We start from the raw sequence: 21,466 nt of genomic DNA, 5'->3' as shown, positions 1-21,466 counted from the left end.
CTAGTGGAGTATAAGCGTAGGGTACAGCATTGCACAGTCTTAGGGCACACTAACACAGGGTCTTCAAAGATGAGATGGCCATCACATTTTGAGAGACCCTAGATCTGGAACAATTATAGTTAAAGTTTACCGTTTTATAAAAATGCAAAAAAGATATAAATAAAAACACATAAAAAAAACATAAATAAAAATCCAAAAAGAGTGGTTTTATTTTTTTTCTCTCTATTGTTCTTTCTCTTACGTTCGCTCTCTATTATCCGCTCTATTGTTCGCTCTCTATTGTTACTGTATTTTAGAACTGTAATGGTTTATTTTTACTGTGTTTTATTGTATTTGCTTTGCAGCTATGGTACGTCTTACTGTTGTAATGTTACTTTGTTTATTGTTAACCATCATTTGCTTAGCAGGTACACCATTCAGCTGCAGCATGGGTTTATTTATTCTGACAGCAAGAGCGTTTGCTCCCCACGATACGTAAAGCCGTGACTCCAGTGCTGTAGGAAGTGATTTCACTATCACAGTTAAAAAAAAAAAAAAAACATATATGCCAAACAATGGGGGGCAGGGGTGGAGGGGCGGATTGCCCCCATGCTTTGGCATATATTTTTTAGGCACAGATTGCTAATAAAAAAAATAAGTTGTTTTATTGAGGTAATGTTTTATTAAAAAATAAGTTGTTTTATTGAGGTAATGTTTTATTGTTACCATTGTTTGCTTTTCAGTTACGCCTTTCAGCTGCAGCATTGATTTATTTATCTTGACAGCAACAGCATTTGCTCTAACGATACGTAAATCAGCGACTCCAGTGCTGTAGGAGGTGATTTCACCACCACAGTTAAAAAAACAAAAAGGGTGCATGTATGCCCATCATTAGAATTGGGTGGATGAAGGGCGGTATTCTAATGATGGGCATACCCCACCGGTCAATCTTTTTTTCGTTTAGCCCACAGGCTGCATCAAAAAAAACATTACAATATATGCCTGACAAGGACCAGCAATGTACTGGTATGTTGCTGGACTTTAAATGGTTATACCAGAATGATGCCTGCAGGTTTAGGTATCATCTTGGTATCATTCTTTTCAGTCAGCGGTCAGCTTTCATATAAAAGCAATCCTAGCAGGTAATTAGCCTCTAGACTGTTTTTAAAAGCAGTGGGAGGTAATGTCCCCCCCCCCCCCCCCCATCATCTTACATGGTTTTCTCTAGCTCTCCTGTCCCACCAGGGAACCCGAGAATGCAGCCGGGTAATTAAAAAAAAAAAAAAAAAGCACCCCTGTGCTCACGTGCAAAGGCGAACGCAAGCGTTGTTCTCGTGTTGTATGTAAACAGCAATTTCACCATGCATGTGAGGTATCGAGGGCAGTAATGTAACAGTAGACCTCCTCTGTAAATCTAAAGTGGTAACCTGTAAAGGGTTTTAAAGGCTTTTAGAAATGTATGTAGTTTGTCGCCGCTGCACGTTTGTGCGCAATTTTAAAAGATGTCGTGTTTGGTATCCGTGTACCCGGCATAAGATCATCTTTTTTATTTCATCAAACATTTGGGCAATATAGTGTGTTTTAGTGCATTAAAATTAAGTGTTTTTTTTCTTTTTTCCAAAAAAATTGCGTTTGAAAAATCGCTACGCAAATACTGTGTGAAAAATAAAATTGCAACACCTGCCATTTTAATCTGTGGGGCCTTTGCTTTAAAAAATATAATGTTTGGGGGTTTTGAAGTAATTTTCTAGCAAAAGAAAAAATATTTTTTCATGTAAACAAAGTGTCAGAAAGGGCTTTGTCTTCAAGTGGTTAGAAGAGTGGGTGATGTGTGACAAAAGCTTCTAATGTTGTGCACAACATGCCAGGACAGTTCAACCCCCCCCCCCAAATGACCCCTTTTTGGAAAGTAGATACCCCAAGCTATTTGCTGATAGGAATGTTGAGCCCATGGGATATTTTATATTTTGCCACAAGTTTCGGGAAAATTATACTATTTTTTTTTTTCTTTTGCACAAAGTTGTCACTAAATGATATATTGCTCAAGCGTGCCATGGGCATATGTGGAATTACACCCCAAATACATTCTGCTGCTTCTCCTGAGTATGGGAATACCATATGTGAGACTTTTGGGAGCCTAGCCGCATACAGGACCCTGAAAACCAAGCACCACCTTCAGGCTTTCTAAGGACGTAAAATTGTGATTTTACGGCTCGCTACCTATCACATTTATGGAGGCCCTGAAATGTCCATAGCACAAACCCCCCCCCCCCCCCAAATGACCCCATTTTGGAAAGTAGATAACCCAAGGTATTTGCTAAGAGGCATGGTGAGTATTTTGAATCTCTCATTTGTTTTTGAAAATGAAGAAAGAAAAGAAAAATGTATTTATTTTTCTTTTTTCAATTTTCAAAACTTTGTGACAAAAAGCAAGATCTGCAAAATACTCACCATGCCTCTCAGCAAATAACTTGGGGTGTCTACTTTCCAAAATGGGGTAATTTGGGGGGAGGGGGGGTGATATCTTGACATTTCATGGCCTCCGAAACTGATAGGTAGTAAGGAAGTGAAATCAAAAATGTACGCTCTTAGAAAGCCTGAAGGTGGTTATTGGTTTTCGGGGTCCTGTACATGGTTAGACTCCCAAAAAGTCTCACACATGTGGTATCCCCGTACTCAAAAGAAGCAGCAAAATGTATTTTGGGGTGTAATTTCACATATGCCCATGGCATGTTTGAGCAATATCATTTAGTGGCAACTTTGTGCAAAAAAAAAAGTTTGTAATTTTCCCACAACTTGTGGCAAAATATAGCTTGGAGTGTCTGCTTTCCAAAACGGGGTCATTTGGGGGGGCTTTGTGCTATCTTGGCATTTTATGGCCTTCGAAACTGTGATGGATAGTGAGGAGTGAAATAAAATTACGCCCTTAGAAATCCTGAAGGCCGTGATTGGTTTTCAGGGTCCTGTACGTGGCTAGGCTCCCAAAAAGTCTTACACATGTGGTATCCCCGTACTCAGGAGAAGCAGCAGAATGTATTTTGGGGTGTAATTCCACATATAACCATGGCATGTGTGAGCACTATATCATTTAGTGTATTTTTTTTTGTCATTTTTCAATCACTTGTGACAAAGAAATAAAATATTCAATGGGCTCAACATGCCTCTCAGCAATTTCCTTGGGGTGTCTACTTTCCGAAATGGGGTCATGGGGGGGGGGGGGGATAGGCAGTCATAAACTAAAAGCTGCATACATTCAGAAAACGTACCCTAGTTTGTAGACATTATAACTTTTGCGCAAACCAATAAATATACACTTATTGACATTTTTTTTACCAAAGACATGTGGATGAATACATGGCCTAAAAGTATGACTAACATTGAGTTTATTGTTTTTTTTTTCATTTTAGAACCTAAAGTAGAGACTATCATTTTTTTCCGAAGCTTTCGATCTTTCTGTTTATATCGCAAAAAATAAAAATCACAGAGGCAATCAAATACCATCAAAAGAGAGCACCAAAAAAGAACGCAAATTTTGTTTGGGTACAGCATTACATGCCTGCACAATTGCCAGTTAAAGCAGCGCAGTGCCAAATTGTAAAAAGTTCTCTGGTCATTGAACAGCCAAATTTTCTGGGGCTGAAGTAGTTAATGAATACAGGGCAGCATTATCTATTTTTATTTTACAGTTCAGTTATATGCCACTACCTTCAGGTAATTGGACACTAGCAAAAAGGTTTGCTAGGAAATTGTACTCATAGAACCCCTGCCACTTCATAAGGATCCAGGTTTCTTTTTTTTTTTTTGCTAGTGTCCTTAGGTTGGACCCCTTCTCCTGTTAAAGGCTTTCTGCTTTTCTATTTTTTATTTATTTTTTACCAATTTTCTAATCTTTTTTCAACTGACACTTTAATCAAGATCTGACTGCTGATTACTTTATGGCTCACTATCAGTTTCAGGATCAGTTATTCTCCATGTACATCTTGGGAACCATATCCAGGCCACTCAGCAGCAGAGCTGACCTGTAATGGTCTGCTTCAGGCTTTGGATCCTGTATTCAGTGCTCACCTTGGTGCAACAATTGAGTTAGCCACAGGGTGCTATACAGGTACTATGGTCTATTCCTCTGGACCCATATCCTGAAGATCCCTTTGGGGTATGCCCATGGTGATGGGCAAAGCCTTGACCCTAGATTGGTTTATCAATGTGGACAAGATAAGACACGGTTTCCCTGTGCCCTCACATACTGGTTCCTGGCTACACTGTACATGTCTTGTTGGATCATTACTTATTTTTGTAGTCTACTCGACACCTTATCCTTTACCCTACAAGACCCACTGAAGTGCTAAGCACACAAGCGATTTGGAAGGCTCAGGTTATGGGGAAAATTTTACACATACATTGTGCTTGGTCCTAGGTATTGTTTCCCTTTATTTGGTCCTAAAGGTAACGTTATTATACCGTTTACCTATTTAAAATATGGCGGTATTTTCTTCCACCTCACTACTTCAATACTGGAATGGAGGACCTTAAGACTCATAACTTCTGGATGCTGTTTTCTGCCAACTATGCAAGCTGATTGTTTGCTGGTAAACCTTTTGCCTAATACCTCAGACACAGGAACTTGATTTGTGCCCAGGTTCTTGCAATTCCTTCATACCAAACACACATTCCTCCATTCCATGAGTAACCTGCTGGGAAGAGCAATGGGAGAGCTTAGCAATGGGAGATTGGATGCTTGGGAGCAGGAACACGTGGGACAGCTGGAATTCTGCTGCACACCATGAGGAAACTCCAAGTTGCTCTTAGATTGATGGAAGTTGTCATGTTCCAAAGCAAGGTCTGTCAGCAGGTAATAGAGTGGTGTCAGTCTCTCCCTCTCAGGCGCATGACATGAGGCATGTCTAACTAAAGAAGAATTTATGGTTTCCACTTCTGGAAACAGGTACCCACAGCATAAAACCTTCTGCTTCTCCTCCGCCTGACTGTATTTCTCTGTTGCAACCTGAATTGCCTGCCATGCTTACATTTGAAGATTTGTCACCACAAATACCCTTTCCTGTTCCATTCTACTGCTAGTGCAAATATTGTGTGACATAATAAAATTTGGGAACTACCACCATTTTATCTTTATGCACGTGGGATTTTCATAACGGTTAACTTTCCATCTGCAAATAGTAGCTTTTTGTCAGCATTAATTGGGGTTCACTCTAGACAATTGTGTACACTGTATATAGCGTGCCACTAGGATATTGCGAGATCTGGCCCCTCCTTTAGGGCATTTTCCTCTACACAGGAAGTCAGCCTAAGTTTAACTTGGTGTTCTAAGGAAGTAAGATGTGTCTCTCAGCTGCTGCTGAAAACCTATTGCCAGTTGGCATATAATGAATTGATATGTACCTTTTTCACAGGATATCCCGTACATTGATCTATCTGTAAAGCCTCTGACATCTCTATGGGACCTAAATCTGGTCCTATTGGCTCTTGGGGCTTCCATCCCTTGAGAAGCTACATGAGTTGCTTTCCAAGACCCCTCTTAAAAGCTACCATTAATTGTTGGCACCTAATTGGCATGACCAATTTCCAAAATGGAAGTTCTCTCCTCTACCTTGCACCTTACAAGGACAAAGAAGGATCCCACTTATTCTGGTTTTTTTTTTCCTTCCCATGGTGTTTACCTTCCACTTTAATTAAAGACATTCTGTCTTTTTTTTTTTTTTTTTTCTCCCATCTGCTTTCATTATGAAGGAGGCTTTCCTTCCATATCTGTATCTAATGAGTGTAATCTGGGCTTGCAAAATTAAACTACTACTTTCTGCAATCGGATTTGCTGTTGTCATACCTGAATGATTGTATAGGACTTTTCTAGTTCAACTATCACACCGTAGATTTGACAGACAATTTCGTAGGCCTGTTTGGGGTAATGTCAGGATCCTCTTTCAAATCACTGCTCATTTCCCTAGAGCAATATGAACCTCTTCAGTGTATAGCTCTTGCCAGCTTGTCCTCACTTTACATGATCCATATCACTGATCATTTCACTAGAGCAGTGGGAACGTTGCAGATTTATAAAAATCCTGCTTCTGCCTCTCAGGTGTGCAACCTGCCAACTTGTCCTCTGTTCACCAAGTTCTGTTGTGTGAACTAGATGGCTTGGCTGTGACCTTGTTTGACTGAAAGCTTATAAGCAGCTATGTGATTAGCTGGCCCTAGTCTTAGCGCTACTGGCAGATATCTCCAAATGAACACTTAAAAAAAAAAAAAAAATTATTTTGTAATGACTGTAAAATCCTTTTCTTCAATAGTTCCTTTGGAGTCACATGTATATTAAGTTCATAGTGGTCAGACCTGTTGCCTGTGATAAAAGGCAAACCTTAAATGACGTTACATTTAACACCTGAGGCTAACTTAGAGTGTAGAGGGTTATGTCCTGTAGAACATATCCATATGCTTTCTTCATACCGAATTTAGTGAGAGGGCTTTTATCCAATGGTCTACTGTGTTTAAAAAATACATTTTATAATGAGTAAACAAATATTGCTGCAGTTCACTATCAAGAAAGTGCACCCAGTCTGACACTTCTTTACTTATTTTAGATATAATACCTGTAAACGATATGCTTATCCAACTTGTACATTTATTCCAACAGTCTTGATTCGAAATGTGGATTTGAATATGCAGTGGCTCCCAAAAGAAGGTGATCTTGTATTCCTGCTAGTGCCTGCGCCTTCAGGTACATCACCCAGAGAAGAGAGCGAGTCTCAAGGACACATATCTTACCACACTGGTCATGTGTCCCGTTTTATACGCACTCAATACACACAGACCTGTAAGTACTGAGCCGTTAGTCTTGTGAGAATGTGTTGCTGATATCCTGCTTAACGTGTGACATTAATGCATTCTCTGTACTGTCTTGCAGTGGAAAAGGAGCAGTACACACTGTGTGAGATGAGCATTCACACCCATGTAAATCTTTTGCCGTACTGCAAGCAGCAAGTACAGTGTGCAGTGATTGGCAGCTTGATAACTACTCAGAGGCAGTACAAAGCTCTGATGCAACTGCAGAGGAACCCTTTATTTAAGCCTATTATCTATCCTACCCCGAATGATTTCCTTCCACGGAATAAGCTTACAAACCAGGGCAATTTGGTAAGTCATATTTTTTTCCCTTGTTTGTACTAATGGTTAAAAAGAAGTTGGCATCAAAGACTCAGATTATAAGAATCTGGTGACCATATTACTGACTGAAGTTCAGTGACCCAGTAAATCATGTATAAAAACTGTATTTCTTTTACATTAAAGTGGTTGTAAACCCTCACATATACCCTGTATACCCTGTGAAGTGAATAGCCTCAGGTGATACACAGATGAAACAAATGTCCCTACACAAGTTTTACATGTTTATCTGCAGTCTTCTCTTCTCTACATGCATTCAAAACTGCAGATTTGTGATAAAATCCTACTGCATCTGTCAGTATCTCAGAGGAGGGGGCGGAGAGCTGCAGTTACAGTGTGTGAGAGCTGATTGGAGAAAAAATTATTTTCTTGGATTTTATCCTGACAAAGGTGTGGACATCCTGGCCTCCAGGTTCAACAAGATGAACACATTTGTAGCCATGACCAGGCATCTTCAAGACTTCACAGTGGATACTCTGGTAATTCCTTGGGCTCAGTTCAAGCTGATTAATGCCTTACCTCCGATGGAGATCCTCCTCTGCTGCACAAGTTAAAGGATGATAGAGTTCCTTTTTTTTTTTTATTTTTATTTTTATTTTTTTTTACACCACGTTGGCCCAGAAGAACGTGGTATACTAACATACTAAGACTTCTGGGAGATGAGCCTTGGTTTCTTCCAAACAGACCAGACTTACTGGCTCAATGTCCCCTTTTCCATTCTGCTTCTCAATCACTGGCTCTAACAGCATGGCAATGTCCTACAGTATTGGGAAATTTCTGACTTTGTTATTCCCACCTTACTCAAACCAGGAAAATCCAACTCCTGTAAGATTTACCATTGCCCATAGAAGGCTTACTTGGTCTGGTCGAGAAAGGAAGCAAATACTATCATATTTCCTTCTTCAGTCTGGTCCAGACCAACGTCAGACAACGAGTACCCTACTTTATCCATTTTATTCCAGTAACCTCTTGCCTCACATTCACTCTTGAATGGAATTGCTTAAGTAAATCCCAACCACTTCAACCTCCTGTCTCGCCATGGGATCTCAACCTGGTGCTCTCTATAATTCAGAGACTTTCCTTTGTACCAATTGGTGATATTCCATCAGAAGACCTCACCTACAAGGTTGCTGTCTTAGCGATCATTAAATCTTTTTCCGAGTTGGCAGCTCTTTTCCTGTAAAAAACCCTTTCTTGTTTTTCTTAAGGAGAAAGTAGTGTTGAGAGCAAAACCTTCCTTTCTATCCAGGGTGGTCTTTTCTTTTCCACTTCATTGACATTGTTCCTCCCCTTTTTGTCCTGACCCAAAACATGATCATAAAATCGCTCTACGTTGCCTAGGTGTGGTCACTGTTGGGGTCTGCCCAAAAGCCACAGCCTCTATTCGGAAGACCTAGTTCCTCTTTGACCTGCTTGTGTGCCATCATAGAAGGCATCCTGCTTCCTGTTCCACCATTGCCAGGTGGATCAGGAAATTAATTTCCGGGGCTTATGTCTTAGGTACAGAGTTCCTACTTTCCCTATCAGTCGCTGATTCCACCAGGGCTGTTGGTGTCTATTGGGCTCTTTAGCATCAAGCATCTGCATCCTAGATTTGCAAGACAGCAACCTGGTCCTAAATGTTCAAGGTTCCTCTATTTAGATGTTCATGCCTGGACTGATGTGAGCTTCGGTTAAAAGGTGCTTCAATCAGCCATATGCGTGTTTTTTTTTTTTTTTTTTTCAAATTATTTAAGCCTTCAATTCTTTTGGGCCTTTTGGCGGTTCTGTTTGCTATGTTGTTGCCCACCCCTCCAGTCTATTGCTTGGGTACATCCCATGGTCTAAGAATACAAGTCCTCTACTGTAAAAAAAATAGTAATTTTGACTTGCCTGTGTAAATGTCATATCTTGTAGTACAGCACAGGGCACGGATCCCTCTCCTCTGTGTCTTTATCATTCCTTAATGCTTGCTAAAATATTGGAGTTTCACAGAATAGGCAAGGGTATATATTACGCTTTGGGAGTGACCCTAGCAAGATCCTAGCACTGTTTCAGGGGCACAGTCCTCCACTTCCTTTAGAATGCCTGGGACTTGAGCATGGGCTCTCTTCTTCCCATCCTAACCTTTTTTGGGAGGATGAGGCATTGGAGGATATCCTCAGGATGTGGAAGAGGAGAAAGATGTCAAGGATTGGAAATCCTTTGTAGATGAGTACCAGGAGGAATCTCGGGGTCCAGGGCTGTCTCAGTCACCATCGTGTGCTTCCTAGCGAATGTGGTACATACTAACTTGAAGTTACCAGTGCCAGAATCCTCTTCCTATAAAGTCATTGGTTTTGGCGGCCACCAAAAAAATACAAAATTCTTTCCAGTGCAAGTAATAAATGCCGATTTGGGCTCAACCAGAGTAGGTGTTTCACCAGCGAAAAGTTTTGCTCAGCAGTACCCCAGGGAGGAGGAATTCTACAAGAAATGGGGTCCACTGGCTGTTGACCCAACTATTTCCTCTCCTTGGTCTCTATCTTTAAAGACACCATGGATAAGAAGTTAGAAGCTGTTTTTAAGGCATCTTTCTTTCTGGTAGCAGTGACTCTGCAGTCTGTGGTGGGAGTTTGCCAAGTCTTTAAGTCTTGGCAAAGTGTGTGCTCCATTCCAGAGTCAGATCTAGAGAATCCTGCTTGGAAGATTTTCCAAGAGCCTTGAGTGTCCCTGGTTAGATGACTTGAAAGATTTCATATAGCTGCGTTTAATGGCGGGGTCCATGTCCTTCATGAGAAGAATCTAATGGCTCAAGTGTTGCAGCCTTTTTAAGGGCAAACGCTTATTTGGACCCTGCTTGGATGCCTTCACACAGAAGGGAACTGGGGAAAAGCACGCTCTTATTCCTTAAGAAGGTGACAGGTCAGGAACTGGCGATGGCTTCTGGATCCAAGAGGAGTTCCTTTTTGTAAGCATCAAGCCTTGGGCTTGAAGCAAAACCCTACGTTTTCAGTTTCATAGGGAAACATTCATTGGCTTTCATGGACACCTGCACTCAGGAAGTTAAATGACTGTGTCTGCAGTATGGTGTCCAGAGGCTACAAACTAGAGTTTTGTTCCATTTGCCGTTCATGCTTTATGCCCTCAAGGATATCTTTGGATCCACACAAAAAAGCAATTTTTTTGTAGATCTGGAAAGGCTGCTGTTCCAATATGTTATCGCACCGGTGAGGGAGAGGTTTGACGTCTCTTATTTCAGCCTGTTTGTAGTTCCCAAGCCAAATGAAGATAGCAAGGAAAAAGGTCTGTTCCTGCACATATCAACCTACACACAGACAAGGAAATATAATTGTGTATGTACATATGCATAAGACACTACAGGTGGTCCCCAGGTTACAAACAAGATTGGGTCTGTAGGTTTGTTCTTAAGTTGAATCTGTAAGTCGAAACAGGTACATTTTTTACATGTAGCTCCAGTCTAAAAAACTATTTTTAAGCTTTTCAAATAACATAGGGAAGGGTTAACACCCCTGTAATGTTTGTTTTGCTGTCTGTGCCCCTGTTCAGAAGATTTCACCTCACTTTGTCCCAATGACAATTGGATTTTGAAAATTTTGGGTTGATGTGGAAACAAGCCTTGGTGATAAAGCATCAGTGGAGATACCTTCTTCCCATAATAACTCTAACAGGAGTGAATTTCCCTTCCTAGGGGTAGATTTCCTCTCACTTCCTGTTGTCTCCCTCCGTTTGTAAGTAAGAGTCGTTTGTAAGTCAGATGTTTGTAACTAGGGGACCGCCTGTATGTGTGTGTGTGTGTATGTGTGTATATATATATATATTTATTTATATTCTTTTTCTTGCTCGCTCTCTCACTCACTCTTTCGCTTTCTTTCTCTTTCTCTTTCTGCTATTTCTCCATCTCTATCTCTATCTCTCAGAAAATCCTAATTTTATCCTCCTGCTCCTTCTCAGTTTCCCATTTCGAGAGAGTACAACAATGACCAAAGAAACGCCATTGAGAATGCCTATGCTATGGTGACACAGCACCCCCGATTGCCAAGAATATGTATGATCCATGGACCTCCTGGCACTGGAAAAACAAAGACTATTGTTGGCCTGCTCTATAGAATTCTTATGGAGGTACACAGATTTGTGCAATTTAAAGCTGTGATTGCTCTTCAGTTATATCAAAGTTTACGTAAAAGGGAATGTGTAGTAGTTTTGATTAATTTCCTAACTGAATTTATATATAATATATATAAAATGTATGTGTATGTATATGTATATATATATATATATATATATATATATATATATATATATATATATATATATATATAATATACATTTTTTTTTTACACTGTGTCTAGTTCATGTATTTTAAATTGGTCATTGATTCATCCTCCAAGCTTATCTCTAACCTGAACTCTTGCCTTTTTGTACTTCAGTGAGTTGCAGGTAGAGTCATTCCCCACCCCACAGCTCCCCGGAAGCTGTGGGGCAGGGACTGACCTAGCCTGCAGTTCACTAGAGTGCAAAAATGTGTGCGTTCGGGTTAGAGATGAGTTGGGAAGATGCCAAAGCTCATCTTTACTCCTTGACGCTTGATGAACTGGAAGTTAAAGGCAAGTGATGAGTCAGTGGTGATTTCTACCTCTCCCTGCCCTTTTGAGTCAGTGGCATTCAAAATTCCAGTCAGAGAAGTAGAGGCAAATGTTTACTGCTGTGCTCTCTTCAGAAATATATGCTCTGATAATTCTTTGTTATTAGTGCATACTCTGCACTAATAACACCGAATTGTAAATTTGTAAAACATTTTTTTAAAGAAATAGTTAAAAAAATTTTAAAAAAGTATAGAACTTATATTTAAAGATCTTAGAATTGACATGCAGCCATTATAGTTTCCATTAACCCTTTCACTGCCTGAACCATTTTTTTCATTTTTTGCACAGACATTAAAATGTACCTTTTTTTTTTTTTTTTTTTTTTTTTTTTTAGACCTGATAAAACCTCCAAACACGTTTTCTGAAAGTAGGGAATCTGGAGAATAAAAATTGTAGTAATTTCAGCTTTTGCGGTATGAAGATATTCATGCAACTACTTATCAAAAGCATATTTTCAGTAAGGCCCCTTTCACACAGGGGCGGTGGGGGTGTCGGCGGTTATACGTCGCATTTTTTAGCGGCGCTTTATCATCGTTTTAGTGGTGGTATTCGGCCGCTAGCGGGGTGGTTTTAACCCCCACTAGTGGTCGAAAAAGGGTTAAAACCACTGCTACAGCGGCGCTATGATGGTGGTCTAGCCGCTCTGCCCCATTGATTTCAGTGGGCAGGAGCGGGGTATACCCTGCTCCTGCCCCGCTCCAAAGATGCTGTTTTTCAGGAGTTTTTTTTTTCCCTCCTGCCAGCGCACCGCTCCAGTGTGAAAGCCCTCGGGCCTTCACACTGGAGACACAGCAGCGGCAGTTTCAGGTCGGTTTGCAGGTGTTATTTTTAGCGAGATAGCGCCTGCAAACCGCCCCAGTGTGAAAGGGGCCTAAGAAATACACAATATGTTGCCCATTTACCATGGTTGCCTCCATAGTTACAGCATGATGTAGCCACCCAAGGACAGGGAGTGTGGTGTTTGTAGGATTACCAGATGCAAAAAAAACCAAAACAAAAGAAGCATGAAGGAAAATCCAGCCACTACACAAAGGACTAGTACAAATGCTATATGTTGCATTTTTGGTTTTGGTTTGCATTTTTCTTGTGAATTATGGCCCTAGAACTATTGCTTGCCCCTGCATATGTGGTGATTTTTAGCGTGTAATGCAATCATCGTTTTTCCTACGTAGCTGGTTTATTGTGTGTTCCAGCAGCACCCTCTGCAGTGTCTAGTTTTGAGCTTCCCTTCCAGAAGCCTTAGTGACCAAGTCGGTGGCTCAGCTTTTTCCATCTCTGACCCAGTTTGAGTTCCACCAGTCTGTCTCTGAAAAGACTGTTTTGGAGTCTGTCACATCAAAGCTACAAGCGGTTGTTTCAGGCCTTCTTGATGCAGTAAAGTACTATCTCTCATTCTGAGGGTCAACCTGCTGTCTCTCAGCTTTGGCTGTTTCAGAATACCTACAGCTGTACAGACCTTTACATTACACTCTCTATTTGAAGTGTTCCTCTATGCAGACTGGAAGCACCCTAAAGACCACTTGAGAGATATTGTCAGAACTATTCTCCTATAAGAGGATATTGGGTAAATAGGGGTCATTAACCACTGTAGATCTGCAAGTGACTTGCCCTAACTTGAAAACCACTTGACAGATAAATGGCATGCTCACCCTTAAAGTGACTGTAAAGTCTTTTGATATAAAAAAAAAAAAAATAATAAAAATACACAAACATATTATATTATACTTACCTTCTCTGTGCAGTGGTTTTGCACAGGGCAGCCTGGATTCTCCTCTTTTTGGGTCCCTTGCTGGACCTCATGACCGCTCTCTCCTGTTGAGTGACCCCACAGCAAGCAGCTTGCTATGGGGGCACCTGAGCTACATTTCTGTGTATCCATTCAGACACAGAGCCATGGTTTGCCCCTGCCCCTCCTGATAAGAGAGTCCCGGATGGACATCGCTGGATAGAGATGGGGCTCAGGTAAGTATTAGGGGGGTTGAGGGGGTCTGCTGCACGCAGAAGGCTTTTTATCTCAATGCATAGAAAGCATTAAGATGATAAACCCCCTGCCTTTACAATTGCTTTAAGAGTTCTACTTATCTGCATTTGGAATCCCTCAAAAGGGAGCTCTTTACCACTGGGGTAGACCACTCTTTATTAGAACAGGCACCCACTTGAGTACCCAGGCTAATTCCTTTCCACTGGCACACTCTCTAGTTGTGCCTCCTGCTTTCCCTTTTGCTACAGCACTGATTGTTGCATTTCTCATGGTTCCTTTGCGATCCTCTCAATCTCAACCCTCTGCTTCAGACCTTGTTTCAGCTAGTGTTCCAGAGCTGGGCCTTATCTTGGAGAGTTTTCCTTTCCCTTGAACATGCTAGTTTTCCAGTTGTACCAGGTACCCCTGAGGTCTTTTTGTTTCTCCTAGGCCTCCAAGGCTAAGTTTGAAAGTCAGTTCTGCCAAGTTCTGGACTCCCAAATCCTGTAAACAAATCCTCCTTGCTATGAGGTGATGCTCCTACTTCCCTACTTTTTTGTGAAACCTGCATATGCCCCACAAAAATTAGATGACTTCCACCCTGCTCTGGTGCAACTGCTTTAAAAAGCAATCCTAGAAATCCTGTTTTCAGAAGTTAGTCATAGCTTCAGCTGTCCGGCAGACTTTCTTGCCTTGGTAGACATTAAGTATAGCTGCTTCCATGTCATAATTTTTCAGTCACATCGATTTCTGCGTTCTGCAGTGGGCACCCAATGTTCTCTTTTTGCCTTTTTTATTCTAAACTATTCACTTCACCACAGGTATTCATGGTGCTAGCCCCTATGCTTGTTATGCTACACTGTTGGGGCATTCCCATAGTGAGATACCTGCACAACCTACTGAGGGCACAGACTGTCAGCCGCTAAAACTTTTCTAATTCTGCAGAGGTTCAGGTGGATTCTGAACCTCCAGAAGTCAGGAAAAGCTATAAACTTTTTGCTCCCAGGTCCTCATGCTACAGTCCAGGGGCCAACCAAACCTTTTTGCACTAGACCATTGCATGTTAAATTCTGGCTGCGTGAGACAAGAAGACTCAGTTTTTATTGACCATCATATGCGCCTTACCCTGAAAACTGGGCTTGCCTGGTTATCCCTTCAATGCTGACAAAACTAAGAATTCAACCAGGATTTAGTTGGACAATGTGATGAGTGGTTTACATCCACCCATTAGGGAAGAACCAGAAGTCCTTCAGCTCAGAGAGACATCGATTAGATTCTGGCTAGGGTGGAACTATGTTCCAGCCCTGTCGGCCGCGTACTTCCCAAGCCTGGAAAATTGTTAAGCAGACTTTCAATGTCTAGTACCAGGAAAATGGTCCCTTCGCCCCAAGTTATTTCAAGAACGCTGTCTCAGGTGGTGGATGCTGGAGGTGGACCTTCATTCAGACTTGCAGGTTCAGCAACAACCTGAAGTGTTTTTTTTTTTTTTTTTCCTCTCTCCCCCAGGTCCAGGGATCCTATTCGCAGTGGATGCTCTGGTGATTGTGGGAACAGTTTCTCATGGTGTCTGGATCAACATTTGTCCTTTTTTTTTTTTTTTTTTTTTGGGAGTCTTTTTCCAAAGATTCCTTAGTAAAGCTATTGTACAGTCTCTCACAATATTGTTCCTCTGTTCACCAGTGACACTGGGGTAGCAGTCTAGTTCAGTTGGTTCTTCAGAAACCACCATTTTAACTATTCAGGGATATTTCTCAGTCTACTTGCTCACAAGGTTGCCTTCCTCGCTGCCATTAACTCTACAAGGCAAGTTCCTGTGTTTTTAAAAAATTAGTGAGTGCTCTGAGCCCGAGGGACCGGAAGTGGCGTGGAATAGCGTGACCAGGTACCGACTCGACGTATGCTTCGTGATTACATCTTCAGGAAGCCTGAAGACGTAATCTCCAACGTACGTCGAGGCGGTACCTGGTCACGCTATTCCACGCTGTCTTTCCGGTTGGTGGAACGTACGCCATCCACGGAGGTGGAAGCAAGGCTCCATACACAGCCTCTACTAGAATCAAGCCAGCAGCCCCTGTGCCCGGACAAGGCACCTGTACATGAAAGCAGCCATTTGGCTATTGCTTTTTTTACTTTTTTTTAATAAACAGTATTACGCTATGGATGTCTACCATTTTCTCCACATATCTTACATATTACTCTGAGGAGGATGGTTCCTATACATCTCCAGCCTCATTGTATACAAGCAGGCATTATCCTGCCAAAGCGTTTTTTGACTTTTTAATTTAAAGAAGTCAAATCCTTCTGGTAAGCAGATCACTTCTCTAGCACACGTTGGGTGTCATTACAGTGTTTGGTGAAGGAACACTCACTATCTTTTTGGAAGAATTTCTGCACAAAAGAATCTGTTTTAGATCACAATGAACTTTGGGACTTTTTATTGATTTATCTATAAAACCACGGTTTGCTTCATTGTCATTAGATTAAGCTTTTGATTCATTGGCACCATATTATGCACGTTCATCTATTTTGATTATTGCTGTTTAGATCCATTTATTAGCTATAGTATCACAAGCGCCCTTTACATCACTTATACGTTAATGTGTTTGATGGCCTTAACCATATTCTTGTGCTGCACTGAGACCAGGTTGTCTTAGGGCCTGAGGCTTCTTTTCTTCCCTAGGTGGTTTCCTCCAGGATATTGTTCTCCCACCTCCATTTCCTTTTCCATGTAATTCCAAGAAGATTTCTCTCCACTTTCTGGATGTGGTACATGCTCTTCAAGTCTGTCTCTCAACTACAGCTTCCTTTTTAGACAGTTCCTTTTTTTTTTTTTTTTTTTTTTTTAAATCCCCCTCCTAAAGGTTCCCACAGGGAACACACTGCTTCACATCCCACTGTTTCTAGCGATGGATTCAGCAGCTCATAATTCAAGTCTTTCCCTTTCAAGTGCATTTAATTAGTTATTACTTCATTGGATTTTCAGCATCAGGCATCTGTTTCTGATTTGCTAGGCTGCCACCTGGTCTTCTGTTCACACGTTCATTCTGTTTTACCAGGCGGATGTCCAGTCCTCGTCTATTTCCAGCTTCAGATTATGGTTTTTCAAGCTGCCCTGTAGACATGATTTTAAGCCTCTTCTATTAAGCTGTTGTGTTTTTGTGGGCCTGGTAGTGTTTTTCTTGCTGTGTTGCCTTCTCTTCAGTTTGACTGCTATTGGATGCTTTTCTGCTCCCAATCTACCAGAATTACTTCTCCCATAATGTAGGATTTAAAAAAATTGGATTTTTTACTTATTATGCTTTCTTTTTTTTTCTTAAATTTATAGATGTTTTCTAAAAACAGTAACAGTGATCTTGTCTCACCTCTACAGAGTAATATTCCCGATAAGAACTTCAATGCCAAGAACAAGAGAAATCGAGTACTTGTGTGTGCTCCATCCAACGCTGCCCTGGATGATCTGATGAAGAAGATCATATTGGAGTTCAAGGAAAAATGTCGTGATAAGAAGAATACTCTGGGTAGGCATATCTCAGCTGGCTGTATGTAGATATTTCTAGTTTTGTAACAAAGCAGATTGGCTGTGAGCACAGCAGTAGTTTCAAATCGACATAGCCTGTCAGCGGCAGAGGGACTTTCTAAATTAATATTATTGTGAATAAGTGGAAAAATGCATCAAAGGCTCATCATTGCCTCTATAAATAAACCCCCTAGTTATAGTTTATAAATATTTAGCTCATGCTGAGGAGTTTAGTATAAGTGGCTGCTTTTGATTACAGTTGGCCATGTACTGTAGTTTAGTGTCACAATGCTCCATTGTATCATCATATGTAGGTTAAGCTGGCTATAGACGGGCCAAAATTCATCCGGTTCATTGGGCCCTGGGTAAATTTTTATCAGTGTGACATATTAAAAAACTTTTGTGGATCAACAGCTGCAGCCATGATCGCAGCCATGATCAGTGTATTCTGATAGCGTTGGGTCCCACTGTGGAAATACAATGTCCTGGTAATGGTGCTGCCTTCACCCACCTCGTTTGTGTAGATGGAGGAATTTATTAGTCCTCTTTTATACTGAATACAGACTTTGCTTCCCCTGACAAGTACCAACCCGTGATGGCTGCTTGTGCCCCCTTAGACAAGATTAGGAGACTATGACAATGAACAACTAATATTTTAGGTAAACTAGTTATGACCACCTCTCAGAAAAACTGATTTTTTTTTTTTTTTTTTTTTACATTGAGGGACTCCGATACTGGCTAAAACCCACTGATGTCACTCAACCAGTCTAGGCTCTGGAAAGGTCCAAACTTTACAGGCTGGATTCACCCAGATGCCTTGACCAGTAGCTGGCTCAGCCTATTGGCACACCACTGACAGCCTGAGCCAGCAACTGCCAGTCACTGGCTCTCTGCAGCCTGAATGCGGAGAGCTAAGCTATCATCGGTCTTTGATCGGTCAGGTCTAGATATACAGCTGGTGGTGTGACAGCTACAGCTGGGATCAGTGCTGCAACCATCTAGATGAGTACAATTGTTCATTTTCTGTATTCCCGAACGTCTCGGTTTAAGGTCACTTCCCCCAGAAACCAATGCCTTCCAACTTTTATCTTCCTAATGTGGATGTGAAGTTCCCGCACTTAAAGTGGACGTAACCACGATAAATGAAATTTGAGCTGGGCACATATATTTGCAGTGTTTTCTTATCTATCTTCAAAGTGCTATGTCCCGTAGCTGTCTCTTGCTCTGTTCTTCTGTTATCAGCCTGATAACTCCTGACAAGTTCTCCAACACATGATAAAAGCAGCCAGAGTCTTGTGTTGGGGAGGATGCTATAAATAGATTAGCAGAGCCCTGAACTAATCAAGGATCAGCTATGAAAGCCTGTACCTATGAGGAGAGGGGGTGTGCGCCTTTCCTCCAATCAGCGGTCTTAGCTGTAGGCCCAGGCTTCACTGCAGTGTTGAGCAGGACAATCAGACAAACAGAAAATCTCCTAACAAGATCTGAAGTTTCTAAATCGTATAAAAAGCTGAAGACCGCAGATATACATGTAAAACTTATGTAAGGAGATTTGTTTCATCCCTGTGTATCATCCAAGGCTGTTCACTTCACTGGGTATGTGTGAGGGTTTACATCCACTTTAAGTACATTTCAGAAGCTGCATTGAAAGTGAAGGATGTCACAAAGAGGGCCCCTCTTTTCAGGTGTCTTTTGTCAGGAACAGGGACTGCTTTAAGGTCTCCATCTGGTTTTAGAGCCCTTTTCCTTGGCTAATCTGAGGATTCATGAAGGACCTGTTTATGGCACGTTTTACTGTTCTAGATGCCCTCTTGAAAATATTATTTTCTGTCCTGATGAGACTGCTGTCCATTGTGCCACGGATTCTGCGGTTTCATTGGATCTGGGGATTCTGCAGCATTCTTAATTCTGTGATACTTCCTTTCAAGTTTAGGCAGGATATATTTTCAGCAGCTCGCCCCAAGTAGCCTTTTTGGTATGTTTAGCTCATCCTCCGCCCCATCAGGGTTCCCCAGTTTGTGATTAGGTTCTACCTTCCTCTACTGCCTACCCTTGTTGGGGTGTTTCCCATGCACCTACCTATTTGGTCATGCCAACTTTGTGGGATGAAACCTTTTTTTTTTTTTTTTGTTTTGTTTTTTGCCAGTGTTCTCCTATTCCTCCTGTAGAAGCTTGTATAACCTGACAGTATTTGACTTCCGTTGTCTTTTAAATGGATTTTACAGTAAGTACAAACATCCTATTTTTCTAGACATCTGACTATACAGGTCTCCAAAAGGATATGTAACAGTAAATTATTCCCCCCCAAACTCATCAACAGGATGTCTAAAATGTACAGTAAATTATTTTTTCCCCCAAACTCATCAACAGGATGTCCAAAATGCTACATTTTATAGAAAAAAAAAATTCAATAAAGCAATGTTGCACACATTTGAAAGAACACACAAATCATGGATTAGTATAGCTTTATGAAGAACCAAGAATAGGTTGAAACTTAAGTCTTTTTTTTTTTTTTTTTTTTCTTGTTTCAAGGAAACTGTGGTGACATTAACTTGGTCAGGTTGGGTTTCGAGAAGACCATCTCTTCGGATGTTGTGAAATTTAGTCTGGACTGCCAAGTGAACTACAGAATCAGTGAGTGCCGTGGTGATACGATTGCAAGAAAACTGGCTTTTAAAATGGTTGTAAACCTAAAAAAACAAAAATCAGTCTGATCAATAAATTGAATAAGGATCCCAAGCACTAATCAATTGAGCTTAGTATGACACGTTGAAGCACTCCCTGTCGCCTGCAATCCTCCTTTTTCTTCTTAGTAGACTAAAGAGCCAACACAAGGAAAATATGGGCATTGACTTCCCCTTCTCTTTTAAATGAGGCTGTGCAGAGCTGAGGGTTGCACGAGCTTCCCATGAATGCTGTGTAAAAGGTGGTGTGTATTTGCTGCTTTGTGTCTCTCTCCTGGGAGTTGCATATCTGTTTTTTTAGGCTGTATAGCTGGGAGGGGGATCATTACGCCTGTTCTTTGACCCACCCAAAATTGGTTTTACGAAGGCTAAAACAAATCATGATCTATTTTAACCACTTGTCTACAGGGCACTTTCACCCCCTTCCTGGCCAGGCCAATTTTCAGCTTTCAGTACTGTCGTACTTTGACAATTATGCAAAGCTGTACCCAAACAAAACTTTTATCATTTCTTTTAGACGGAGAGAGCTTTCTTTTGGTGGTATTTGTTTAACCACTTGCTGTCCACGCTATAGCTGAAAGACGGCTGCAGCACGGGCTTAAATTGCCGGGAGGGCATCCATAGACGTCTTCCCGTTCTTGCGCTTCCCGCGTGCTCCTGGGCAGCACGCTCTGTGATCGCCGAGTCTGTGAGATTTGACTGATCATAGATCAGGTAAAGGACCAATCGCAGCAGGCCCTTTACCACATGATCAGCTCTCAGCCAATGATAGCTGATTACAGAAATAAACAGGTGCCGGTTATCATTGTTTTTTGTCAGCGTTAAGGAAAAAAAGCTGCGGCTTCTGTTAAAGGGATTAGAGGGACATCGGTCCCCTTAGTGCCTGAATGTGCTGCAAATCGGTGCCATCTATCAGTGCCCATCGATGCCACCTCTCCGTGCTGCCTCATCAGTGCCGCCTTATCCGCGCACATCAGTGAAGGATAAAAATGATCGAATTGCAAAATATAACAAAATATGAAAAACGTTTTGTGTTATTTTTTTTTATTTTTTCTTCTAAATTTTCGGTCTAAATACCACCAAAAGAAAGCTCTATTTGTGTGAGAAAAAAAAATCATATGGGTACAGTGTTGCATGACCTCGCAATTGTCGTTTAAAGTGAGAGTGCTGAAAGCAGAAAATTGGCCTGGGCAGGAAGGTGGTATAAGTGCCCAATAAGCAAGTGGTTAATCACCACTGGGTTTTTTATTTTTTGCTAAAAGAAAAAAAAAAAAAAAAGGGTTTTCTTAGTTTGTTCTAAAATTTTGTAGAGAAGTCTTTTTTCTCCACTGATGTGCACTGATGAGGCAGCACTGATAAATGGCAATGATGGGCACTGACAGGCATCAATGATGGGCGGCACTGTTGGGTACTGATAGGCGGCACTGACAGGCATCACTGATGGGGCTGCACTGATTATCAGGACACTGATCAGTGCCCTGATTGTCAGTGCAGATGTCCCCACTGAAGAATGCCACTTACTGGTTCT

General features: G+C 41.3%; 1 protein-coding gene across 1 annotated transcript in view; it reads left to right on the top strand.

Moving 5' to 3' along the window:
* SETX (senataxin) overlaps positions 1–21,466 on the top strand; it is a 246,402-nt gene that overhangs the window by 104,047 nt on the left and 120,889 nt on the right. Inside the window, exons 11-15 of the mRNA XM_073600527.1 lie at positions 6,626–6,805; positions 6,896–7,125; positions 11,086–11,253; positions 17,108–17,255; positions 19,787–19,888. Coding sequence (XP_073456628.1) covers positions 6,626–6,805; positions 6,896–7,125; positions 11,086–11,253; positions 17,108–17,255; positions 19,787–19,888 — 828 coding nt within the window. The remainder of the gene's footprint in view (positions 1–6,625; positions 6,806–6,895; positions 7,126–11,085; positions 11,254–17,107; positions 17,256–19,786; positions 19,889–21,466) is intronic.

Source organism: Aquarana catesbeiana, linkage group LG09 (genome assembly GCF_042186555.1).
Source record: "Aquarana catesbeiana isolate 2022-GZ linkage group LG09, ASM4218655v1, whole genome shotgun sequence".
NCBI classification, from domain to species: Eukaryota; Metazoa; Chordata; class Amphibia; order Anura; family Ranidae; genus Aquarana; species Aquarana catesbeiana.
Note: the sequence above shows the minus strand (reverse complement) of the source record. Positions and strands in the feature narration are given on the sequence as shown.